This window comes from Rhizopus delemar, genomic scaffold, assembly GCF_000149305.1.
Source record: "Rhizopus delemar RA 99-880 supercont3.5 genomic scaffold, whole genome shotgun sequence".
In the NCBI taxonomy this organism is placed as follows: domain Eukaryota; kingdom Fungi; phylum Mucoromycota; class Mucoromycetes; order Mucorales; family Rhizopodaceae; genus Rhizopus; species Rhizopus delemar.
This window is the reverse complement of record NW_027137831.1, coordinates 488,619-515,058: the sequence shown is the minus strand read 5'-3', so window position 1 is coordinate 515,058 and position 26,440 is coordinate 488,619. Positions and strand designations below refer to the sequence as shown.

The window sequence follows — 26,440 nt, the reverse complement described above, 5'->3', positions numbered from 1 at the left end:
GACTAAAGATGCATCTAGAATAAAAGTTGGATGTTCGAAAGAGAGCATGGACAGATGGAATAATCAAAGCTACCAAACCAAGTCCTGTGGCCACTTTTCTTGAACACAAACAAACAATGATTGTTGACAATTACTTTTTATGAAATGAGCATGTATTTGTTTATTGACATTTTATGTCCTTCGTCATCAGAAAAGATATAAGTTCAAACTCTTGTAAAAACACTGGTCTTAGATTCAGGTTGGGTAGAAATCTTTTTTGTATTTAAAGATGAGAGCATTTTAGAGTGACAGGAGAGATTGCGCGTAGGGTTACAAAAGACAGGTTGTACAAAGGCAAGAGCTCAGATTTGTTATTACAAACACATGTCACTTGAACCAACTTTAAATTATACACCTTTCCTCTCAGCAAACAGCACTGTGTAGTCAAGTTATCGATCATATTTTGTTCTAAAGTGTTTGCTAAATAATCGAGGAACCAAGGATCATTTAAGGTCAACTGGCCATTTCCAACTAAGCTACCGAGTATTAGATCTCAATCTGAAGTGGCTTTTTATATATATCACGATTGTACTACTTGAAATCCCATTTAACGTATCCTTGCTTTTTTTTTTTATTAACCCCTTTTCAACATTTTAATAAAGAATGAAAGAGAAACTCGCTGTTTAATTGTCTTTTGTAATTTTCTCCTTGGATTATGATCGTAATGAATCGATTGTTTTACTGAAATCTACAAAATAGTATTAATAAAATAAGGCCAGTCAAGTTTACAAAACCGAGGTTGAAAAATTACACGTTAAGCTCAGCAAATATACGATAACAAATCAAAAAGTATTAATTTTTATTTCCTGATCGCATGCATCCTCTCCTTTCGGGAAAGTAAACAGAATTAGTAATATTTCAGATTTTGAAAGCTAAATATAATATATTAAACGCGCCTCTATTTAAAGGAGTATAAATAACACACTACCTTTTTTCTTTAAAAAAAAAAAAAGAAAAAAAAAAACTTATGAAACTACTGTTAGTGATCTCACTGATATCCACTGTGTGTGCCTTCTTGGTACCACAAACGGATTTCAGAACTCCTAAGCATATCGCGTTTGCTTCAGTTGGAGGTGGCAGTAGCCATAATATATGGGTACTAAAGATATTAGAAGAATTACATTCAAGAAATCATACAGTGACCTTTTTCTCCAGAGTAAAGAATAAAAAAGAGAGAGTAGTGTGAAAAAGTATTAAGGATATCGTAGGGAGATAGTGTTCGATTTGCAAATAATTATCCAATGATTAGCACATATGAAGTGGGTGGTCCCCTTGACTTTGCAAGACACAGTATTGTTCAGAAATCAATCTCTGGTCACGCAGATCCAATGGATATACCACTTGCTGCTGTAGAATCTGTACTTTATAATTATACTGAAGGTAAAGATATCTTTTAAAAATCTGCTATTTATTGACAATTTGCATAGAGTTTAATCACATTCGACATCTTTCAAAGCATCTGGAGATAGACATGTTTCTGTGTGATTCATTCGCCATTACATGTATTGATGCTGCATTGGCTACAAAGAAGCCGGTGATGATCACAAGTACAGTTGGTATCTATTCAGGTAATTTAATTTAAAGACGAAGCATATCCTATTTTACTGAACGATAAATAAAAGATCTATCAGCCCCTTATATCAACAATAACCTTTATGTGGGTCCAAATCCAACCACGATTCATGAAAGTGCATGGCGACGTATCTATCGTGACTATATCCGTTTGCCTCTCAGGATCTGGGGTATCAAACTCCGTTCATCTGAAGCGGTCAAGACTCAGCATGCGGCCGGATTTCCTTTCACTTGGGATGCTTCCAGTCCAAGGTACAATGACATTGGCAAACTGATACACAATGTCTTTGGTGTTGAAGTAGCCAGAGGACTTACACCACTGGACCATTATGTGGGTCCGATCATGAGCTCACATTATCCAGAACTCGATGATCAGACCGAGACCTTTTTGAACAACCACAGCCGAGTGGTCTACGTCAGCTTTGGCCAGCACGCACAAGCAGCCAAAGAGGACGTTCAGCAAATCTTGCCTTACCTACTGCGACTCAAGAAAGAAGGATGGATCGATGGGATCATCTGGGCTCGTTTGCCACCGCACATGCTCGATAGAGAAGACAGCGATATCCTTTTGCCTGGTTGGGCATCTCAATTCGGCATCCTTCAGCATCCCTCAACCTTGTTCTTTGTCAGTCATGGGGGTGCGGGATCGATCATCGAATCCCTTTATTCTGGTGTTCGCTTGTTTGTCTACCCTTTCTTTGGTGACCAACCAACCAACGCACGTGCTATTAAGCAGATCGGACTAGGCGACTATTTTGATGCCTACAGTGATAAGCCAATCGAATTCTATGATCGCTTGCTTCGTCTTGCTGCTGATCCAGAAGGAAAAATTCAAAGGGCGGTCGATCGATTCAAGGCCTATGTTCAGGTGTCATCCATCAACGGTGCAGCTAAAGCAGCCGACTTGGTTGAAGAAAGTATGTTTGCCAGCGATGAGGATGGCAAGCAAAGATATCGTCGTCATGTCAAGTACGATATACCGTTTATCAAACCGAGATAATTTAGATATTTACTTTATTTTTACCACCTTCTTTTGTTTCATCTTGTATTCTATTATCTGTAGAATTCCTGTAAGAAAAGTAAAGAAGGAATAATATCAATCATCATAAATCACTATCTCATCCATCTGTCTTTTATAAACAGAAAATAAATAGAATTTGTTCAACTCCCCCCCAAAAAAGAAATTTTTTTTTAAAAAGCAAACAATGATAAAGCAGTGAGTATCAGTCGCATCAGTTTTTCCGATGTCATTTTATTAAAGTGGGGAAATTAGAACAAATAAGCAATCAATTTCTTTAATCGGTAAAGTGTTTGTTACAATTCGGAGATATCAATTGGGCATAATTGTTCAACTGAAATACAAAGTAGGTATATTTGCTTCGTTACATGATTTGACTTTATAAAGCGATAAAATTTTATCTACTTTAAAGGATAAGCCAGTGATTTTGGTTGATAATACATTCAATTTGTTTTCTTGAATATCATTCGTTTATATAATTTCCCCCTTTTTTTTTCCCAAAGACTGTTCATATCATCTGCATTGATTTATGATAAAGTTCAATGTATCCATATTCTGATTCCGATCACAATCCCAACAGAGAAAAAGAGGCTTATTGTGAACAGGATAAACCTAAAGGCGAAACTTATCTAGACATGTGTAACACATCCTCCTCTTTTTTTTTTTTTTTAATAATCAATTCAAGCATCTCCCAGTCAACCGTCACACAATTGATAAGATAACAGAGTATTTTTTTAGGCTTATTTTATTATTATTCTACAGAAAAAAAAAAATTTTCAGATGAGGGGAAAAAAGAAATTTCCTTTTTTAGGCTTCCTCTTTGACAACCTTGGCCACCAAATCACCAGCGGATAATGAATCACCTTCTTGGATAGCAACACGCTCAACTCTACCAGCCACGGGAGCAGTGACCACTGTTTCCATCTTCATAGCAGAGAGAACAGCAAGAGGATCACCGGCCTTGACATGGCTACCTTCCTTGGCACGGATCTCGACAACCACACCCGACATAGGAGCACCAATGTCACCGGGGTTAGAGGGGTTGGCCTTTTCACGTGTGACGATTTCAATAGCAGAATTGCGATCCACAATGCCCACCACACGAGCTTCACCGTTCAATTCAAAGTAAACATCACGTTTACCGTCATTGTTCAGAGGACCGACGGCCAATAACTTGATGATCAACGTCTTTCCTTCTTCAATCTCCACATGGAATTCTTCATTGATCTCGGGCTTGGACAAAAAGTAGCGTGTAGGCAAAACGGAGAGATCACCGTATTGACTGACGGTATCACGGTAGTCGGCAAAGACCTTGGGGTAAAGAGCAGCCGAGATCACGTCGTAATCACGGATGCTCGAACCGTACTTTTCAACCAACTCTTCCTTGAGTTTAGCCATGTCCAACGGAGGCAGGCTAGCACCAGGGCGACCGTCGAGGCGAGGGAGATCACGAAGGATGTTGGAGCGCAAGGGCTCGGGGAAACCGCCATAGGGTTGACCGAGATAACCTTGGAAGAACTCGATGACAGAGGTGGGCAGAGAGAGACTCGAGGCGCGTTCTTCAAATTCTTTGGCAGAGAGTTGGTTGGAAACCATGAATTGAGCAAGATCACCCACGACCTTGGACGAAGGCGTGACCTTGACCAGGTCACCACAGAGTTCGTTGGCCTCCTTGTAAGCCTTCTTGATTTGCTTCCACTGAGTTCCCAAACCGAGTTGTTGGGCTTGGAACATCAAGTTGGTATATTGTCCACCAGGCATTTCATGTTCATAGACACCCGAATCGGCCGAACGCACGTTGGCTTCGAAGCAAGAGTAAAGCAAACGGCATTGCTCCCAGTAAGAATTGATGGCATGAATGTCTTCCATGCGGATACCGGTACCCAAATTGGTCTGTTCCAGTCCAGCGACAATGGCACCCATCGCTGGTTGAGAGGTCATGCCGGACATGGCGTCCACGGCAACATCAACAATGTCAGCACCAGCAGCGGCAGCGGCCATCATGCTAGCAACACCCGTACCTGCGGTATCGTGTGTGTGAACGTGGATGGGCAAGTCGGGGAACTTGGCACGGATACTGGAGACCAGTAACTTGGCTGCCTCGGGTTTGAGAAGACCAGCCATGTCCTTGATACCCAAGATGTGAATACCTTCGTTCACCAAGGATTGTGTAAGGTCAAGGTAGTACTTCAAGTCGTACTTCTTGCGGTTAGGGTTGGAGACATCACCCGTGTAACAGATGGTGGCTTCAACAACACCACCGGCCTTCTTGACAGCGTCAATACCCAATCTCATGTTCTCAACATAATTGAGAGAGTCAAAGATACGGAAGACATCCATACCACACTTGACTGCCTTGTCACAGAATTCATAGATAACATTATCAGGGTAAGAGGTGTAACCTACCGCATTGGCACCACGCAAAAGCATTTGGAAGGGTACATTGGGTACCAACTTTCGCAAAGCAGCAAGACGGTCCCAAGGATCTTCATGAAGGAAACGCATGGCAACATCAAACGTAGCACCTCCCCAACATTCCAATGAAAAGGCGTTGGCCAAAGCGTGAGAGGTAGCAGGGGCGATACGCAAGAGATCTTTTTTAAAAAAAATCAATAAAAAATCATACCACTTTTTTTTTAAAAAAAAACTTACCGACAGTTCTCACACGAGTGGCCAATAAACTCTGATGAGCGTCTCTCCAGGTGGTATCGGTGATCAAGACACCAGGGTAAGCACGGACAGCTTTTGCGAAAGCTTCAGGTCCTTGTTCCACAATGATCTTTCTCCAGCCTTCCGTAGCAGGAGCAGAGACATCGACCGTCTTGTCACTACCACTTTCACGCAACACGGGGATTTCGATCTCTTGCTTCAGAATGGGATCACCCATTTGACCCTTGATTTGAGAACCATTGACGACGACATCACCCAGGTAACCCAAGAGTCTTTGAGCACGGTTTTGGAATTGAACAAGACGGAAAAGATCGGGAGTATCATCAATGAAAGTTGTCCAGCAGTTACCGTTGATGAAGGTATCATGGGTCAAGAGACGTTGTAAGAAGGGGATATTGGTCTTGACACCACGGATTCTGAATTCGACCAAGGCACGGACGATCTTTCGACGAGCGACTTCGTAGGTGGATCCAGAACAAGAGACTTTGACCAAAAGTGAATCATAGTGAGGGGTAATGATAGCACCTGCGTAACCAGCACCACCATCCAGACGAACACCGTTACCACCAGAGGAACGGTAAACTTCGATCTTACCCGTGTCAGGCTGGAAATTCTTTTCGGGGTCCTCGGTTGTCACACGACACTGGATCGCGAACCCACGTTGACGGATACGTTGTTGGGTAAGACCCAATTGAGGCAAGAGGGCACCGGCAGCAATCTGAATTTGAGCGGCAACGATATCGATACCCGTGATTTCTTCTGTGATGGTATGTTCGACTTGGATACGAGGATTGATTTCGATAAAGTAGTGACGGTTTTGGTTATCCACCAAGAATTCTGCAGTACCCGCATTCTTGTACTTTACAGCCTTGGCAATCTTGATCGCATCGTTCAAGATGGCCTCACGTACCTTGTTATCCAAGTTTTTGGCAGGTGCGATTTCAACGACCTTTTGGTGACGACGCTGAACAGAGCAATCACGTTCAAAGAGATGGACCACGTTACCTGCACGATCTGCCAACAATTGAACCTCGATATGACGAGGCTTATCAAGGAAACGTTCGATAAAGACAGTGCCATCACCAAAGGCAGCCAAAGCTTCAGATTTCGCACGGGTAAACGCGTCCTCTAGACTGGCTTCGTCACGAACCACACGCATACCACGACCACCACCACCCATGGCAGCCTTGATGATGATAGGAAAACCATATTCTTTGATAAAGTTCAGGGCATCTTTGTATTCACTGACGGGTCCAGGTGTGCCAGGGACAACAGGGACTTCACACTTCATGGCTAGAGATGGGAAATATGAGAATGAAAATTTTCATCATCCGAAATAGAAACTCGTTACCAATCGTTCTGGCTTTTGTCTTATCGCCTAAACTTTCAATGACATCAGGAGAGGGACCAATGAAAGTGATTCCTGCAGCTTCCACCTTGCGAGCGAATTCAGCATTTTCAGACAAGAAACCATAACCAGGATGAATCATGCTCACACCACGTTCCTTTGCGATTCGAACGACTTCATCTTGTGCCAGATAAGCACCTACAGGTGTGTATTGACCAATACGACCGAGTTGATAGGATTCATCAGCCTAAGAGAATGAGTAACAGATTCCTCCCAAGCGTTGGGTTACCTTATATCTGTGCATGGATAATCTATCTTCATGAGAGAAAATAGCTACTGTCTTCATAGAGAGTTCATGAGCTGTACGAAAGACACGGATAGCAATTTCCTAAAGAGAGGTCAGTAACACGTCAAATGAAATCACATTCACTTACACCACGATTAACCACCATCAATTTTCTCAGGTTACCCATCACTTCGCTATTTCTACGAATGGTATCCACAGAGTGTTCACGTACTGGTGCAGCAGGCATCGTTATGATTTAAGTGTGTGTGTGTGTGTGTTTAAAAAAAATACAAGAAAGAAATGAAAAGAAAAGAAAAAAAAAACTGAAACTTATTTATTTTCTCTGGGAAAAAATAAAATCCATTGAATCCCGGAACAGTTCATGCCTAGTTTCATGTGTCATCACGAATATGTGTACTACCATTCCTATTTTAAAAGACCGAAACTTTTTTTTTTCTTATCACAAAAAAAAAAAAAAATAGAGGGCGAGAGATGAAGAGATAATCATTTGGGGGGAGGGGGAAAGGATTGTTTTATTAATTTCCCACTAAATTCATGTGTTCCAATAAAAAGATTTCTAAATCTTGCCAGCCACCACCCACTCTGATCAAAACTTTATTCTTCTTATTTCGATAAGTCATCAATTTACAACTATACACCTTTTTCCCACCACCCAAGGAAGGCGTCAGTTCATTTCCAAAATAATATTTGCCTTGTCCTTGAGGTGCCTTTTGACAGTGAATAGTGACTGGACTTGCATTGATCATTGTAGCTATTTCTATATCAAGTTCATCCTTCATATCCGGTTTATAATGTTTTCTATCGTTCACTAAAAAATGGGAACCGTTCCCTTTCTTTTCTTCTACTATCTTTCTTGCTATCGATGAGCGTGGTCTGGGTATTTCATTATGAGGTGTCTTTGGTCTTGGTATTAAACTAGGTGTCACTGCTCGACGTATCATGACTGGAGATGATCTCAGTTGATTGGCGCTTGTCCTTTTCTGTATCTTTCTCTCTTCGTATTCTTCATTCCGTTGTTTGATAAATGAATCAACAGAAGAAGTATCAGACAGGTGCTTTTCAACGGGTGATGAACGCCAGCGAAGATGATTCGGTGTCGTACTTCTTTCGATAGGGGATGAACGCCATCTGGTATTATTCGGTGTCGTACTTCTTTCGATGGGCGTAAAGAGTGGACTTCGAGCCCTAAAGAAATCAGGTTCTGGACTTTTAAATGAACTTGATTCACTCAATCTTGAAGAAGAACGAGCGGGACTCATCGGACGATCATACAGCATCTCTCGCTTTCTTAAATGATCCATCGTTAACTTGAGCTGATCCCAACGTTGAATCATGGCTTGATGTCTTTTGAGTGTGATGGTATCCTTGGATACTCTGGCAGCAATACCATTACCCAACATGGTCAACATCTTGTCAATAGAAGGCGTATAATATTTGAATTTAGCATCAAAATTCTTTTCGATCGATTTTAGTTTTGAAGATAGAGTGATGGATGAAGAGGAATCAGTAGATGAGGTTGAGCAAGTGGATTGTGGAGTATTCCTTCTCATTTGATGAACATATTGTGATACTGTCTTATCTAATCCATCCATCATACCTTCCACTTGATCTGCTACTTGTTTAAATACAGCTAACCAACGGTCTTCTTTTAATTCCATTTTTAGTTCATCAATTTCAATTCGAAGTGATTCCCATTTTTCTTGTACAAGCATATGTTTACGTAGCAATTCATCGTCTTCAATCGTATCATTCGTCATACGTTGATAGACACGTTCTACATCATTAAATAATGGACCTACTTGATTATCAATCTCAACCAACAAGTTTTCAAATGGAACATTTTGATGTCTTTTCTCTTGAAATTGAAATATCATCAAAGACAGACTATCAACATTAATCAATATCGATTCCATCCATCCTCTCACTTTTCTCTTCTCATTCACTTCCTCCACAATTGATTTGAGTGATCGGATAAAGTGTTGTAGACCAGACCATTCAGATTGAATTTTAGTTAATTTTAATTTGTATTCCATCATTTTAACTTCTTCTTTTAATTCAATGCAATTCTCAATCGTCCTTTCCATTTCTTTCATTTTATTCTCTAAAGGTTCAATCGTTTGAATATCCAAATCATCTTGTTTGATATGTTGTTCAATCTCAAACGCTGTCAAGTGTCCAACTTCTATCCATTCTGTAATAGCATTGATATATTTATTTAACCTCTTGTCTTCTTCTTCTTCTTTTATATCTTCTTTTGGTATTTCCAGGGCATATAATTTTGAATATAATAAATCTTGCTGACTCGTCATAATTTACTATTGTAATTTAGTTTCTATTCTCTCTTTACTCTTTCAACTTACTCTTTCTTTTGTGGGTATTGAATAATAAAGTGGTTGTATTAGAAAAGGGTATATTGTCTCAATGTTTTTTTTTTTTTCTTTTTTTGCTTTTTCTTTACAAATGACTCAAAAAGAGGAGAAGGGGCAAAAGTGTAGAGAAAGGATCGGCATTTGAAACATAAAATTCTCTTTTCTGATTGGTTCAAATCAACTAGTGATATCACTAAGGGGGAGAAAAGAAGTCAAGAATAAAACATGAAACATAGAAACAAATATCATTCGTTACACTGAATGTATGCGCCAACCTCGCTACGTTTGTCACCTGTGCTAGTTATTTTATGTGGAAAGTAGCATAAAATGTTTCATAAAATGAACTTTAAGTTACTAATAAACTTGATTTATAGCTTTTTTTTTTTTTGTTCACAAGACCTGTCCCTTTCTCCCCCTTTTTTCTTTATTTCTCTCTTCTCTCCTTTGTAAATAACTTCGGAGATGTTCCGTATAAATATATTTGTGTGACTTGTGGAATAGAGGAAATAAATTCTATTTTAAATAAACAGAGAGACGGTGGAGAGAGAACGGGGGGAAATTAAATAGGGAAAGGGAATATTATGATTTTGACTCAAAGACTTATTTGTTCAAATTAACAAGATTAATTTCTCCCTTGAATTATGTTTATGAAAAACAGTCTGAGATTAAAAATAAGACGAATATCGTTCTGCAACTACATGAATTAATACAAGACATGTGTAAAAAATTGGTAGGCAAAATAAATGGCACTATTGGCGAAACAAAGATGATAGATGTGTTGCTTACTCGTCCCTGGCATAGGTAATCATTCTATCAGTGATCTCGCCCTGGCCACCAACTATTTAAAAACCAAACAGCACTCGGACATAAACAATGAGATCAATAAAAAGAAAGGTACGGCCAACCCTCATTCTCTGTCTTCGTTCCTCAAATATGCCATTTGCTTTATTACTTTATGTGTGACATGTAAAGACAAAGAATCACTTTGTAGGCTAATGACAAAGGCGCCTATACAGAAAAAAGAAATTACTGTTTCTAGTGTCTTTGACTTTTGATATGCCATGTACTTTTAGTATCATTCATTCTTCTTTCCTAAACGCCCTTAACCTCAATCAATAGATGCCGCTCGTCCTAACATCACTATGCTTACAAAAGGAACATGACCTATGCTATTTGTCTCCTTAATGACAAAGCATAATATGAAACATTCATCCCTATTGTCATGCTAAGCTTTTTTATTATTATTAGTATTATTATTATTATTATTATTAGTATTATTATTATTGATTACAGTGTATGAAGATGTAAGCTGTCTACTATTGCCGCTTTAGTTAATTGAGATCATCATTTTATATAGTAGCTTATATCGGTTATATAGAAAAGATTAAAGAGTCGTATAGTATAGTATCACTAATGCTTCTCGATCAATGGTATCTAAACTGTTTGTAGCCATGATATCTATGTCGTTCAGTACATGAGTAGATGTAAAAGAAAACGGTGTATTGGGCCTATTATAGTTGAACAGTGAACCTTTTGCCTTTGCTTAAACAAATACATGTATTGCTACTGTTGTTAAGTATAGTGTGCTTGTTCTGTGGTTTATTTTATATACAATTAACTACATAATATGCAATGAGGCATATTATTGATACTATTTAAGGAGTAAGCCTAATCAATTAAAGTTTAGTAGGACGAATAGACGTTAATGAAATGAGTTATGCAAATCAAAAATAGGGTATTTATTGTGTACAATATAAAAAATGAACAGTGGCTATAGTCAATCACTTTATAAACGTAGCCTATTTACTCATTTTCCATACACAGCCACTATTTTATTATCTCATTTGGTTTTCAAAGCCAATGTTATCAACATATCTCATCATTCTATCGTTATGGTGAACATATCAACCATTTTTGTGTGATCTACTGACACACACACCACAAGATACATACCCTAAGACGTTTTGGGGATTCATGTAAATTTAATAAAGGTAAAAAAGTAGAGCTAGAACAAAGGGAGTTTTAAAAAATGGACTAGAAATCACTTGGTTTTCGGTTACACGATCAGTAACGGATTGGCTCAACACTGGCTCATTGTTCTTTGTGTTACTTTTACACGTGCATTTCCAATACAGTCTATTTTTTATTAAAATAGTGGGAGAGAAGAGATAGTTTTTATGTCAAGGGGATAAATGAAGAAAGCAAGCATTGTGTTATTCATTATCAAAAGAAAAGATCAAAAAGATGATCTTTGTGTTTCGTACAAGTACTTATCAATATATCTAAAACGAAACACAAGCAGCAATCATTTCACATAAAAAAGTTCTCTACACAAGCACAAGCATGAGTAAGGGGGGGGGGGGAGGTGGACAGTGAAAAGATAAGGATTCTGTTTTATTTGTATACTTTTTTTGTAAAATTGAGTAATTATTGCTACTTCAACTTCGCCCCACATTCTAATCTCCCCTCCGCTTAATCATTATTGCGGACATCCTATCACATTTGAGTTTTCTTTTGTTTGTTATTATCCAACCATTATTTATTAATAATTGATTACTTTTATTCAAGAATGTAATCATTTATCGCTTTCATTGGCCACATTTATATTGATCTTCCTTGATTGTGACGTTACAGTACAACATGCCACATTAGGAAAAAGTGTCCTATTCATCCATTGACACTAAATTGATAACATCTTTGAGCTTCAGTGGTTCTTCTTCAATGATAAAAGAGGATAAAAGTGTGAATGATAAAAGAGTGTTATTGGTTCTACTCGAAAAGAAAAGGAAAAAAAAGGAGGAGAAAGATTAGATGCAGAGAATGATGAAATAGATGATTAAGTTGAAAAAGATAAATTTATAATAAATATGCAACTAACCAGATATAATATAGATTGCGTTTAAAACAAAGTTTCACTCCACAAAGCAAAGTATACAGTTATCTGTGTTCTATTTTTATTCTCACGGTTATAGTCGTATTTTCTTGGGCTGAAATTAAATTTACGAAAATTTTGGTTTTTGAAACTCCTCAAAGAGGCACGAGTGATTTGTTACAAAAACACAACGTACATCAGCATAAAGGATTGTAGGCAGGCGGTTTCGATAGTTTATGAATTTGACTGATGACAAGCTCATCCAATACAGGTGTCCTTTTAAAGAATGACTGACATTGGGCTCTCTCTATGAATCGGATGGCTGTGACAAAAAAACTCATGTATTGTAAATATGTCGTGGTAATGTAAGATGGATATTTGGAAAGTCCAAGTGTGGATACATCTGGACATATTGTATTGCAATTAATACTTTTAGGATTTGAAAAAGTATTTCTTGAAAGGTGCTTTCCATAAGTCTTGCTTTAAGTACAGATAAAAAACATATCCTCTTCTATTTCTGGTCATTTATATGACTGATCATGTTCATCTTCTATAAGCGTTGGCAACATTCTGTGCAAGTTGGATTGAGTAGGTACCTTTTATAAAGGAAACCTGTACTATACGTTTCTGGGAGTGATGTGTATAGGACTACTGATAAAAGCTTCCTGTTGCTGTTACTTGTATATGTGCTTTGTAAATTTGTGGTAAAACTGAAGATTGTCTTTAGTAAACGATTATTCATTGCTGTTATATTGATATCATCATTGCTCATTTATTCAATAGTCTTCCTTGACAAATTAAGCTCGTTGGGTTCAGATAATAACAAAAACATAAAAACCGACTTGAAGATAAGATGCTCATTGAGAACAGTATCTTTAACTTTTTGCAGAGTTGTTGGTAAGCCATAATGCTGCCTGTTTTTGAATTGTATACCATTGGAAAAAGAAACTTTGCTCAAAGAAATGATATGCTTTTTGCGTTTGAAGGAAGTTTCAAAAATTGAATTTTTCTTGTAAATCTTCTTTGAATATATCTTTGAATGGAATAGTTGAATAGTCTATAGAGATTTTATTAGATCGCTGGCGGCAGGTGAACGAAGGCAGGAACCTAGAACACTAAACACAAAGATTAGTGGATGGAGACCTTTCATGTTACCAGAGAATATGGAAGGCCTGAGTATCATAGAGTGATGTGTGAAGAAACATCAAACAAGGGCTGCAAGTTAAATGCTAGTGCCTTGTATAGGAATTTTGATGCCTTTTGACGACAGTTTGGCAAGAAAGAATCGGTATCGGAACTGAAAAATTTTTTGCCGGGTTTTTTACGTTTAGTGATGAAACGCCACCTTTGTTTCTTTGATTGTTCTAAAGTCGTTCTAACAATCCTGAGAGACAAATTATAAGCTATGCACTGATATATATTAGAATAAATTTTCTATAAAGGCCTTTAGAAAGACATGTGACGCGCAGAAAGTGCTACAGCCTGTGCACTATGAGTATGCTGGCACTGCGTGCTCTATCATAAACCGAATTTTACGCTGTAAATAAGTGCTACATAATTCTTCGAGCTTGGTGAAGGTTTCCTTATAACTTTTCCTTTCATGAACCATATTAGCTATCCAAAACTCTTAATATAATCTGGAATTTTTGACTTATCTGAAGAGCTTCATCACATTAATAGTATGTTAGCTACATTGGCGTCGCTAAAAAAACATAATAGCAAATTCTTATAACAAACCAGTACTTCTACATGACCATCCAATACCAAATAAGTATATTCTTTTTCCTATTATATCAATAGTTGTTCATTGTATTTATTTGCCATCTTCTTTATCACATGCAGAAATTTCTAAATCCTTGGTACATTTAAATTTGGAGCTCCCTAATACTATCTCGACTGTAGTCAGTGGCGAATTCAACACGAGAATGGGGTCCTATACCGAGAACACTTTTTTTTTAATCCATCATAATCATATCTTACAAGATTGGATACAGTATTACAATTTGGTTATCTGGGACAAGAGACTAACGCATAGGAGTTTAAACTTCGCTACCTACTAAGAAAGTGGTATTATTATATACTTTTTTCGTGCTGAATAACTCGGCTCACCTTAACTATCGATCAGAGGTGACCTTTGCTTGACTTTAATTACAAGTTCATGACTCCCTTCTTTTTAAGTTAACAATAATCCCAATCGCGATCACTTTCTGCTGAAGAGATTGCCACGATGTCAAGGAAAGTACAGGATCCCAAATACTAAGCAAGTACAAACGGATGGTTACAATTCTTACTATAAATACCCTTCTACACTCTCCACTTTCTTTCCTCAGCAGACATTCTGCAGTTACTTACATTGAGAACTTGGTGCAGAAATTTACCAAGTTATCTATACCTTATTGAACCAAGTTCGTAAATAAAGTATATCTTACCAGTATATTCGACTTGAGTATTTTTAGATTGCTAAAATGAAGCGTGTGTTTAATATCAAGGGATATCACCATTGAAAATGAAGAAAAACATACGAGTCAAGCTGTTTCAAGCATTAGCTCCTGCACCAGGAAGCCAGAACTCGAATAAGAGGCTAGTTTTATGTCGACAGAAAGAAACATGGTCTCAATCCTGCGAACAAATGGAACAAGGCTAGTATACGAAAGCCATCATGAAAGTTTGTAAAGGACTTAAAAAAGAATGTTATATCCCTCTTTTTCTATTTTAGAAGGCCATCAATGTGTTGCTAATGTAATGGGTATTCAATATCATTATACCTACTCAGGATATGTACTACAAAGTAATAGTCAGGACCCAATGCCTCTACTCCATTTTAAAATGATACGCGCCCAGTTAAGTTAGAAGATATTCAAAAATCTCTGAAGCGCCTTCTACCCAAAAAGCATTTGGTACTGATTATATCCGGTAAAGGTTACTGACTCCTATTCAAGGTTAATTTGCATCTTTCCTGCTTTTCCTATTTCAATTTTATTGAATCTGTTCATGTACACCTGTCAACCAATAGGTCACTCTAGCAACGTTAGTTTATAAAAAGGGTGATCCTACGACTCCCAAAAGTTGTGGATCAATTTACAATAAACAAAATAAAAATAAACTTAAGTGTAATAGGATGACCACAATAATGATTAAGTGAAGGAGAGATTAGAATATGGGACGAAGTTGAAGCGATAGGTAGCAATAACTATGCAGCTAATGAAACACAAATTTATTATCAAGGAAGGTCAAAGCATAAAATAAACATAATGTTTAATAATGACAGAAGGCTATTTGATTACGTAAAAAAGACCAAGGGAGCTTATGTAAGACAAAGGGTTCATTGTTCAACTATAATAAGCCCAATACACCGTTTTCTTTTACATTTACTCACGTACTGAACGACATAGATATCATGGCTACAAACAATATAGATACCATTGATCGAGAAGCATTAGCGATACTATACTATACGACTCTTTAATCTTTTCTATGTAACCGATATAAGCTACTATATAAAATGATGATCTCAATTAACTAAAGCGGCAATAGTAGACAGCTTACATCTTCATACACTGTAATCAATAATAATAATACTAATAATAATAATAATAATAATACTAATAATAATAAAAAAGCTTAGCATGACAATAGGGATGAATGTTTCATATTATGCTTTGTCATTAAGGAGACAAATAGCATAGGTCATGTTCCTTTTGTAAGCATAGTGATGTTAGGACGAGCGGCATCTATTGATTGAGGTTAAGGGCGTTTAGGAAAGAAGAATGAATGATACTAAAAGTACATGGCATATCAAAAGTCAAAGACACTAGAAACAGTAATTTCTTTTTTCTGTATAGGTGCCTTTGTCTTTACATGTCACAATTTAAGATAATGAAGTAAATTATTACTTTTATTATAAAATTACAAAAGCAGTTTTACAGAATGATAAAGAAAAGGAAAAGAGCAGTGGGAATGAATAAGGATGATGGAAGATCAAAGGTTCCTAATGGTTTTTAAATGAATGAGAGATCAAAGCACCTGTGACACACTTTAGTTGGTAGGGGCACAAGGCTTGAAAGGCAGTCTGTCAAAGGTCTTCATCTTACGCGTGCGGGACTTTGTTGTGTATACCTTGCCGCGCAACTCGCCGATCTTTTTCATAGTGCTAAAAAACATTTTTTAGAAAAATAAAGTAAATAAAGTAATTAACTAAACTACTTTACTTCTTTTACAACACTTGCTTCAGCAGCATTTTGCCACCAAGGAGATTCCTTTTTTTCTCTCCCTCTTTCAGCACACGCATTTTTCTTCTTGTCTTGTATTCCATTCTATAAAAATTATTGATAATATTGTCGTAACGTTCCATTGAAATAAAAAGAATCCTGAGAGCAAATCCATTGTATGCTTTTGCTTACTTTACAGTGTTCCCGTACTAATTGCTTTTTGCCAGTTTGCACCAGATTGGTCCTTTTTTTTTTCCTCTTTAAAAACATGCAGTTACCGTAAAAAAATTATTTTTGTGCTTTTGTTTACCTGAAAATTTTTTATTTTTGTGTTTTTGTTTACCTAAAGTTTTTTATTTCAGCCATCGCTATTGTAAAGAAAAAAAGGGTCCCTTGGTTTCATGTACGTAAAAAAGAAAGGGACCCAAATCATGTTGTACAAAACAGGCGCCTTTGTTTTGCATGATTTTGTTAGAACACAATAAACCATGTTTAAGACTCAGACCGTCCCTTTCTTAAATAAACAACTTATTTCTGACTAATGCTTTGGCTGTGAATGAGCACAACTTATGGTATAGCTCGCAGAACAAGCTAAAAGCTATGCTTGAAGAAAGGAAAGACGCTCTGGATCATAATAACTATGAGATCATCGTTCAAATATTTTTTTGCATGTGATACAGACTGGGAAAGAAATCTTTGATGCACAGGTGATTGACAATAAAACCTTTTGAAAGTGAAAGAAATAAAAGCGTTGCAAGTATGACGGAAGGAAGTAATCAAGTATTAAAAGTAAGAAAGTGGGTATTAGTGCTTTATTTATTCTCATGTTGGTATGCTTCCTCATCCTATCTTTTCTCTAAAATTATAATTAAAGAGTAAAAAAAAATTGTCTGAAGCACTTTTTGTCCCACCCGAGTTCCTTCTTTTATCCAAAAGTAATTAACAAACTCTATTTCTTTTATCTCTTCAAAATAGTGATAGCTGAGAAAAATAGAAAAAGGAACGTTCATGTGAAAAAGAAACAAGAAAAAAAAAAGACTAAAACATTTAAATAGCCCATTCCCTCCCCTTTTCTTTTTTTCTTTTTTTTTTGTATATACAAAATGAATCCTAAAGAAATAATCCGCGAAGTAACAAGAGTACATGGCATATGCCAAGCGAAGCTTGAAGTCCTTCGCGCTAAACGCGCTGAAGGAGGGGTGGAAATGAGCAGGAGTCGTTCCGACAGGACGCTCCTGTTCAGAAAAATGATGATCAAGAAGTAAGTATTATTTATTTTGATTGTATGTAACTAACTATAAAGCGTTTGTTAGGACGAAGAATACTGCCAAGGAAATTGGAATCAAGGCAGTCAAGGCCTTGGTGAAGGAGCAGGAGAGAAAACGTCGTGTTGCCTTGGTTCCTCGTCCCTCCAAGATGTGGAGCGGAGACAACTGGGCAACAAGCAGCCCACCTCCTTCCAAGAGGTATCAGCTTCACGGCTGTTACCTCTAAGGCCCCTTCCTTTCCTTCCTGTCTCTCCTTTTTTGCCCATTGTCTTCCTCCACATCTCTCATTTAACTCCGCCTTCCCTCTTTTTCTTCTTTTCCGAAAAATGTTTACATTTTTGTTATAAAAAATATTTATTTATTTGTTTCATAATAATTTTGGTTTCGTTATTATATAAAAAACGCGTTTTTTTTGTTATATTAATTAATGTTGTCAGGTCAAGATGTATAATCATATACACAGCAGCAGAAAAAACACTGCAAGTATATTTTTATAGATAATATGATTCCTTTCTTGCTTTTTCTTAAAAAAGTGCGCGAATTATGAGTAAAATGTTGTTCACTTTTGTTTTTGTAATAACGTTTTGTAGTCGCTTTTTGTAATCGCGTTCTAGTCGCGTCTCGTGACTGCCTTTCAAAACACGCCTTGTAGTCATGTTGTCATCCTTTGGTATTTTGTTAGAGTGCTTTGAAGATTTGTTGTCGTTTATTGACATGCTTTTATTAAGTATAATGTATATTACTTTACATACAGTTCTTCTATTGTAAAATGGTAATAAGGCTTTATAAATTTATAAGTATGAAGTTTAACGGTGTCATTTGTCACTTTGAAATAAATGTTGTAGATATTAGCAGAATTAAACAACAAGCTAAAAATTTTGTGTTATTTTATTCTTTTTCATTCATTAAAAAAAAAAAACGATCAAATGGCGTGTGATACGCTCAAGCTTAGGTGGTACAAGAAGAGTTAGTGAGGAGGTTGTAAAGACCAAAACTACAAGCTAATAAGAAATGGCTATTGATTTAAACGATGTATATGTTAAGTATTAAAAAAAATGCAATACATTTTAAGAAAATAATATATCCTTTCATGAATAATGACATGGATTATACATTTGCTTTGAGCAATTTAACCATCATTTCTTACTGAAAAAGAGATGGCAGGACTTTTTAATGAGTTGTACTATACTTATCTTTTGCGTAAGTATGCTGTTGGTATTAGGATATAAACGAAAAAAAAAAACTACGATGTATGCTCACGCAATCAGTAATAGCTCATGTAACAATGAGTACATATACAATGGTGTTGCTCATGATTATTACTATCTTTATAATGCTTTTCTTTGTTATTTATATGTAGTACTAAGACTATTGGCTAAAGCTGCGATCTTTTCAAAACTACTGTTTACCCTAAGATTTTCTGTATGCTTGAAGCAAGTCAATCAAGTTTTCATCAATGTCTGATATAAATGATATATTTATGGAAGAATACAGTATATTAACAAACTACAAGTGGTTTTTAACACATATTATCAAGCTTGTAAATGGACAAACTTTTTTCTGCATGGTAATGACCCTTGAATTTTCTTAAATCATGAATTTCAATCCCAGACCGGACAAAAAGTTTAGTTAGCAAGGGAATGAATTAACACAAAAGAAAGCAAAGAATGGGTAAATCATAAAATCCTCCTTTCAGAAAACACTATCCATCCATCATGGTAAAGCATGAAGACCAATACATCTAAACATGATGAATTGAGATCATTACAGAATCATCTTGATCGTTTTAACAGTTTATTAATTTTTCTTTTTTCTTTGACATTACAAAATAATTGTAGACTTGTAAGAGAAGAAACAATGGACGTAACAAGCACGGACGTGGACACACCAAGTTCGTTCGCTGTATCAACTGTTACCGTTGCGTTCCCAAGGTAGAAAATAGGATAATTGGTGCAAGATTCGAGATGCTCAACTATTTTTTTCAATAATGTAAATAGGATAAGGCCATCAAGCGTTTCACTATCCGTAACATGGTAGAAACTGCTGCTGTCCGCGATCTTCAAGAAGCCTCTATCTACGAAGAATACGCTATTCCTAAGTTATACGTTAAGCTTCACTACTGTATCTCTTGTGCTATTCACGCTCGTGTTGTCCGTGTTCGTTCTGCTGTTGACCGTCGCAACCGTCTTCCTCCTCCTAGATTCAGATTCCAAAAGGTAAATATAAAAGGGGACAGCGAGAACATAAGCTAAAATGAATTGTTCATTCTTGTAGAAGGCTTAAATCTAAAGAGTAGCGTAATTTTTTATAAATAAAATACATAAGTTGGATTTTATTAAGAGATGAATTTTATATAAAAATACCATTGGTGATTGAGGTAAATAGTAGCCCATATTGGCTAGATTTGATCATAAAGTAGATTTGGGCAGTTCAATGAAGTTATGAGGAAAAATAAAGAAGTGAATAGGATCGGGCATTTGTATTGTGTTTGAACAAAATTTATAGAATATGAACTATAAACATTTATGTTTACATTCAGTTTCATTTACACTGTTAATAGACACTTTATACGAAAGCAACAGTGTGCAAGAAGCCCTTAATGTTGCCATTATACTAAAACACTACTACTAAACCTTCGTCAGCTACATCTGACAATAAACTAGAACTTTTCTTAAATGACATCCGCTGTTACTGATAAACAGTAACTCAGTTATACTGTTTCTTTGTCTTTTTCTATATATGCTTTATTTTTGAAGCTTTGAGATATATCTTTCTAGATAAACTCAATGTTTGGTGTTCAAAAAATAAAAAACATAAGCAGTATCAAGAGTATAGTATTTTCTAAAAGCTTTCATGATAAAAAGTACCCTATCCATCTAGTTTATTACCTAATGGTAAAGATAAGCAATGGTAAATAAACAATGCAATGTTGAAGCCTTACTGTAAAACACATATTTTGATTACAGCAGGTTCAAATTTAGATGATAATGACATTGATCAATTAGTATATTCAAGAGAAAAAAAAACAAAAGAAAAACATAACATTATAATAAACAGGACATTGTGATTCATTGAAATCCCTTTTATAAATCTTTATCTTGCTTTTATCGTCACAAAATATAGCTTATAAGTTATTGCAACAAAGAATCCCATAAGAATATGCATCATAAGTCCATTTCATTTCAGAGATCAAATACTTATCGCACAGTTTTTTATTGTTGGTATTGGATGATGCGATGAGAGAACTTAAGCTCTATTAGATTTTATTCATACTGTTGATGTAGCAAATGCCATTGCTACTTGTCTTTTATATTGAATAATTATTATCAAGATGGAGATAAATATTTATTTAAATACTAATAAAGAACCGATGAAGCTTTCTGTATCAAAAGCAGGCTTAACCAGTTATATTCTAGCATACTTAATCTACAAATCATCTGAATACGCTTAATTGAATGTTTCACTTAAAAGCGTAGAGATTTACATGTTTTGGACGAGATATTTAAGTGAGATTTGATCATGCCTAGCTGGTGTATTTGTTGAACATATGGAGTCAAAAAGAAAAAGTAAGAAGATGCAGATGATGAATGAGTGTTTGGAGAATAATTGAATGATGGTTTTTCTTGTCTTCTAGTTATTTTTTCACCCAACTAGAAAAGATCCTTCTCTTGCTCTCGTTTTAGGACAAGTTTATGTTTAATATTCCCAAGTAGCTTATGAAAGTTGTAATGTTATTTAAGAGAATTCCAAACATATAATCATGTATTTAACAAGTGTCAGGTATTGTTCATAAAGTTAGCTCCTCTGTTGACTGATTCATCAAAGAAAGCATATTTGCTAGCGCAGGTTAAATCATTTCTTGTATGTTGCGAGATGTGATTTGCGAGGATACTCAGCCATACTTTATACTCCGACTTGGCCTCATTTAAGGAAACACGTATCGACTTAAAATAACTGTTTCTTTTACCGTTATTGCTTCATCTGGTAAAGGAAAAACATTCTACTGTAATCACCAAGAAACACGGTTTAATTTTTTCTTTTAGATTCTTTTTCTCTTGAATAATGGCAAAAAGATTGAGCGAAATTAACAATACTGCCACTTTTTCCTGGAGTCCGGGACAACAAGCCCCTCTTCTTGCAGCAGGTACTGCTGCTGGTGCTTTAGATGACTCGTTTTCAAACACATCCGAGTTGGAATTGTTTAAACTCGACTTTAAAAACTCATCGCAAGGAGTCACTTCAGTTGGTAAAATCGCGAGCTCTGCAAGGTAGGTTTATTTTAGATGAACAAAAAGAATTTCGTTTCTTAGTTCAATTCGTATAGATTCAATAAATTAGTTTGGGGTAATGCTTCAGCCAGTAATCCTCAAGGCGTCATTGTTGGTGGTTTAGAAAATGGTCATTTAACGCTTTGGGATCCTAGAAAAATTCTCGACGGAAAGAGGTGAAGAAATTAGTAGTTTCCTTTACTTTTTATTTATACTTTTTGATAGTGAGGAAGAAGCTAAACTTTTTGACAACTCAACTCACGCTGGTCAAATTCGTGGACTCGATTTTAACAAATTTCAAAGCAATTTATTGGCTTCAGCAGGAAGTAACAACGAAGTTTACATTTGGGATCTTACTAAGCCCGATACACCTTATAATCCTGGTCCAAAATCTTCGAAGTTAGATGATATCACAAGCGTTGGATGGAACGGCCAAGTGCAACACATTTTGGCAACATCTTCTTCTAATGGTCATACCGTCGTTTGGGATCTTCGTAACCGTAAAGAAGTTATGACTCTTTCTGCTCCTAATACTGGTGTTATCTCTGGTCGTAAGACTATTTCTTCAGTAGCTTGGCATCCTGATGTGGTAATAATAAAAGGATTTGTATATAAGCATATTTTATCTAAAAAAAACAATGTATACAATAGGCTACACAATTGGTTACAGCGTCCGAGGATGATTCAAATCCAGTTGTTACCCTCTGGGATCTTCGACACGCCCATTCACCTGAGAAAATTCTTGCAGGACATTCAAAGGGTGTTTTGGATGTTTCTTGGTGCAGACAGGATTCAGATTTGTTAATATCTTGTGGTAAAGATTGCAAGACTCTTATTTGGAACCCTAATTCTGGTGAATTACTTGGTGAAGTGGCCCAAAACAATAACTGGACTTTCCAAGCTGAATGGTGTCCCCGCAATCCTGATCTCTTAGCTTCAGCTTCTTTTGATGGAAAGGTATAGACAGTAAAGGGTGTTTGTGTGTGGGTTGTCTTTAACCACTCAAAATAGATTAGTGTATATTCTCTTCAAAACTCAGAATCACAAAATGAAACATCAAATGCTGTTGATACATCAAACGATGATCCCTTTACAGCCGCCTTGAAGGCATCTGCCCCAACTTCTACTACTGCTGGCTTTACATTAAAACATCCTCCCAAATGGCTTCGTCGTCCTGTTGGCGCCACATTCAGCTTTGGTGGAAAGCTTGTATCATTCAACAATAAAGCTGGGCAAGCAGCTGCTCAAGTCGCTGCTAGCTTACCTCCAGGTCAAGCCCCAATTTCCCAGTCAATCCCTCGTGCCGTTACAGTTACATCTATCGTAACTGATAAAGTAGTTGTCAGCCGTTCGGAAGAGCTTGAGATTGCTTTGCAGCAACAAGATATTGATCAATTAGTCGAATCTCGTCGTCAACTTTCTGAACAAGACAAAGATGAGAAAGAGAGTTGGGAAATCATCAAATCTTTGTTGGCCCCTGATGCTAGAGAGCAATTGATGAATTACCTTGGATTCCAAAAATCAGAAATTATTGAAGCAGTAGCTAAGATAACAGCAGAAAAGAAAGGATTGGAACCCAAAGAAGAAAAAGACGAAAGTTCTGAGCAGCCTGAACAAGTAACTGAGCAGGAGCCATCATCCACTGAAGAAACAGAGAGACCAGATGAAAAATCAGAAGAAGCACAATCTGATTCAGTTTCTGGATTGTTCCAATCAGAAAATGCCAATGAAGATTTCTTTGCAGCACAAGTCGAAAAGAAAGAAGCTACTGCACCAGAAGCAGAACTTGCCGAAGCTATCCAATCCACTATTCAACTTGAACCACTTCAACTTTATTCTGAAGGAAGCTCCGATATTGATCGCTTAATTACGCGTGCTGTTGTACTGGGTGATTTTGAATCTGCAGTCAACCTTTGCTTGTCGACAGAGAAGTTTTCTGATGCTTTAATGTTTGCTATATGTGGTGGCGGAGATCTTTTACTCCGTACTCAACAAGCTTATTTCAAGCATCAATCAAAGAACACTTCATACCTTCGTTTATTAGAAAGCATTATTGATGAGGACTTGAATTCTATTGTTGCCGCTGTGTCTTTGGAAGAGTGGACATCCGCTGTTGCCATTTTGTGTACATTTGCAAAGGCAGAAGACTTTAGACATCACTGTGAAGCATTAGGTGCTCGTCTTGAAGAAGCATTGAATGATAGCAGCTCTGAGAATGCAAAGGAACTCAGACGTCGTGCTACACTCTGCTATCTTGCCGCTGGCAACTTGGAAAAAGTAGCTCGTATCTGGATCACAGAACAAGAGGAAATGGCCGAAAAAGATAAGAGCGATTATGCATATTCATTTAGCCTTCAACAATTGATTGAAAAGGTAACAATCTTCCGTAAAGTAATTTCTTATGAGGACACTGCTCTTTTGGAAACATCTGAAACAAAGATGTCCTACGAGTATCCTCTTTCTCCTCTTTACGATAAGTACTGTGAATATGCAGAACTTTTGGCCAATCAAGGCAAGTTGACTACAGCTTTGACTTACTTGAGTTTGACACCTGTTGTCTACCGTAAGGCCACTTTTGATAAACTTAGCATTATCCGTGACCGTGTGTACCATGCTTGCCCTACGTCTATTGCTGGTTTACATGCCCAACCTGTTGCTCCCTTTGAAAACAAGCCAATTGTTGGCGAATCTGCTGCTGCTACCGCCGCCGCTATTCCTCAAGCTCAAACAGCACAGCCAGTTACAAGCGCTTTCCCTCAAGTACAAGCTACACAGGCTCAACAATATTCATCTTACCAGTCTTACCAGCCTACCACTTTTGCTTCAAAGAGCCTGCCTGCTCAACCTACTAGTACGTTTAATCAAGCCCAACCGACATCGTACAGTCAACAGTACCAGCCTGCTGCTAACACCTATGTCCCTTCAGAGACTGCTGCTACTCATCAATATCAACCAGCTGGTAACGCATACACCCAAGGTTCTCAAACACAAACTTCCTCATATCAACCCTATCAGCCATATCAGCCTACTGACTATAATAATTATTCTGCGACAACAACTAGCCCCTATAGCGCTAACCAGTATGGCAATACCGCTGCACAAAGCACCACACGTCCTACAATTCCTGCTCCACCTCCTATCACTGGTGTTGCACCTTCCCCTCGCTTCCATTCCCAGCAAGCCAGTGCCCCACCTAAGAAGCCTCAGGGTGCTTGGAATGACCCACCTATGGCACTAGCTGCCTCCAAAAAAGTGAAAAGCCCCAACATGGCAAGCGTCCCTGCCAAGAGAGTTACTTCACCTTTTCCCTCTCAACCTTCGGCAACTTCCTTCGCTGCACCACCTCAACAACAACAGCAGCAAATGACTTCCCAGCTTCCTCCTCCACCACAAAATGCCATTCCTCCACCCCCTATGGCTGCTAGGAACTTTGCTCAGGGCCCTCCCCAAGGTCCTCCTCAGGCATTTTCTCAAGGCCCTCCCCAGACGTACTCTCAGGGTCCTCCTCAGGCATTTTCCCAAGCCCCTCCTCAAGGCCCTCCACAAGGTCCTCCCCAGGGTCCTCCACAAGGCCCTCCGCAAGGCCCACCTAGAGGACCACCTCGCGCTCCTCTGCAGCCTCCCCCACGAGGTCCTCCCCAGAATTTAGGGCAAAGATATAACTAAGTTTTTAAAATAAATAAACGTAATAAACATTTATAAATTACTATCATAAATAATTGTAATTTATCAGGCTCCATTAAAAAACATCTTTGTAAATGAATTATAAAAAATGTGTTTATATCAAATATTTTGCAGAGACATTGGATCATATGGAAAGCTCGTTGATTTAAGGTGATTATTGGGAAAATAAAATACTCGCAATGAAAGCTAAATAACAACCATTTACTATTTCACAAAACCATAATAAAAAAAGAGAAAAAGTTAAAAAAAAATCTTTTAAAATAAAATACAATAATCAGTAAAACTTTACTTAAGAACATTTTCTGCAGATGCTTCATCATCACCGGTTCCTTCTGGAAAGTAATCATAAGTGCAATAGACTGGGTAATAATTATTATATTCACGAACAGCAGCACCATAACCTATCTCAACAGAAGATTTCCAAACCATAGCAGTAAGCTCCTTGTATCTTGTGTTATAATGAGGCAAACTATAGTTATAGCATTTGTTTCCAGTATACCAGCTGTTGGTTGTCCTTTCCCAAGATTCGAAACTGTGTCCGAAATTTTGACCCTTTGTCTGTTGGTTTTGAGGGCATCCATCAGACTAGATTTAAGCATTGACAGCTAAATTATCATCCTAATTTAATGCAGGAGCATGATGTTTAGCTTTATATTCGTTGTGGAGCTTGGAAGTAGCTTCCTTATCAGAAGCAGAAACTGTAGCTTGAGTTGTTTGGAAAAAAGTAGATACAAATATGGCAGCATCCGAAAGAACAAATAAGAAAAGGTCATTGTTAGAATAGAAAAGTATTTCTTTGATAAATATAAACTGCTCA

The 26,440-nt window shown here is 37.1% G+C and overlaps 8 protein-coding genes across 8 annotated transcripts; 5 read left to right on the top strand and 3 right to left on the bottom strand.

Moving 5' to 3' along the window:
* Positions 1 to 1,280: 1,280 nt before the first annotated feature.
* On the top strand, positions 1,281 to 2,611 carry RO3G_06932 (uncharacterized protein; the record flags this gene model as incomplete). Its single annotated transcript, XM_067661522.1, has 3 exons — positions 1,281 to 1,419; positions 1,467 to 1,607; positions 1,662 to 2,611. 3 exons carry the CDS (start codon positions 1,281 to 1,283, stop codon positions 2,609 to 2,611), a joined length of 1,230 nt encoding a protein of 409 aa, XP_067517623.1.
* An 825-nt stretch (positions 2,612 to 3,436) lies between these two features.
* On the bottom strand, positions 3,437 to 7,180 carry RO3G_06931 (pyruvate carboxylase; the record flags this gene model as incomplete). The annotated part of the gene is made up of 5 exons (XM_067661521.1): positions 3,437 to 5,223; positions 5,282 to 6,592; positions 6,651 to 6,894; positions 6,937 to 7,035; positions 7,082 to 7,180. 5 exons carry the CDS (start codon positions 7,178 to 7,180, stop codon positions 3,437 to 3,439), a joined length of 3,540 nt encoding a protein of 1,179 aa, XP_067517622.1.
* Positions 7,181 to 7,469: 289 nt separating this feature from the next.
* On the bottom strand, positions 7,470 to 9,263 carry RO3G_06930 (uncharacterized protein; the record flags this gene model as incomplete). The annotated part of the gene is made up of 1 exon (XM_067661520.1): positions 7,470 to 9,263. The coding sequence occupies one exon, from the start codon at positions 9,261 to 9,263 to the stop codon at positions 7,470 to 7,472; it is 1,794 nt and encodes a 597-aa protein (XP_067517621.1).
* Positions 9,264 to 13,157: 3,894 nt separating this feature from the next.
* On the top strand, positions 13,158 to 13,385 carry RO3G_06929 (uncharacterized protein; the record flags this gene model as incomplete). Its single annotated transcript, XM_067661519.1, has 2 exons — positions 13,158 to 13,207; positions 13,271 to 13,385. The coding sequence occupies 2 exons, from the start codon at positions 13,158 to 13,160 to the stop codon at positions 13,383 to 13,385; spliced, it is 165 nt and encodes a 54-aa protein (XP_067517620.1).
* Positions 13,386 to 17,650: 4,265 nt separating this feature from the next.
* RO3G_06928 (uncharacterized protein) lies at positions 17,651 to 17,897 on the top strand (the record flags this gene model as incomplete). The annotated part of the gene is made up of 2 exons (XM_067661518.1): positions 17,651 to 17,664; positions 17,717 to 17,897. The coding sequence occupies 2 exons, from the start codon at positions 17,651 to 17,653 to the stop codon at positions 17,895 to 17,897; spliced, it is 195 nt and encodes a 64-aa protein (XP_067517619.1).
* A 1,489-nt stretch (positions 17,898 to 19,386) lies between these two features.
* Positions 19,387 to 19,954, top strand: RO3G_06927 (40S ribosomal protein eS26; the record flags this gene model as incomplete). The annotated part of the gene is made up of 4 exons (XM_067661517.1): positions 19,387 to 19,389; positions 19,510 to 19,602; positions 19,669 to 19,887; positions 19,946 to 19,954. 4 exons carry the CDS (start codon positions 19,387 to 19,389, stop codon positions 19,952 to 19,954), a joined length of 324 nt encoding a protein of 107 aa, XP_067517618.1.
* Positions 19,955 to 21,733: 1,779 nt separating this feature from the next.
* On the top strand, positions 21,734 to 25,605 carry RO3G_06926 (uncharacterized protein; the record flags this gene model as incomplete). Its single annotated transcript, XM_067661516.1, has 5 exons — positions 21,734 to 21,939; positions 21,996 to 22,115; positions 22,165 to 22,528; positions 22,591 to 22,896; positions 22,951 to 25,605. 5 exons carry the CDS (start codon positions 21,734 to 21,736, stop codon positions 25,603 to 25,605), a joined length of 3,651 nt encoding a protein of 1,216 aa, XP_067517617.1.
* Positions 25,606 to 25,908: 303 nt separating this feature from the next.
* Positions 25,909 to 26,052, bottom strand: RO3G_06925 (uncharacterized protein; the record flags this gene model as incomplete). Its single annotated transcript, XM_067661515.1, has 1 exon — positions 25,909 to 26,052. The coding sequence occupies one exon, from the start codon at positions 26,050 to 26,052 to the stop codon at positions 25,909 to 25,911; it is 144 nt and encodes a 47-aa protein (XP_067517616.1).
* Between the last annotated feature and the right edge of the window lie 388 nt (positions 26,053 to 26,440).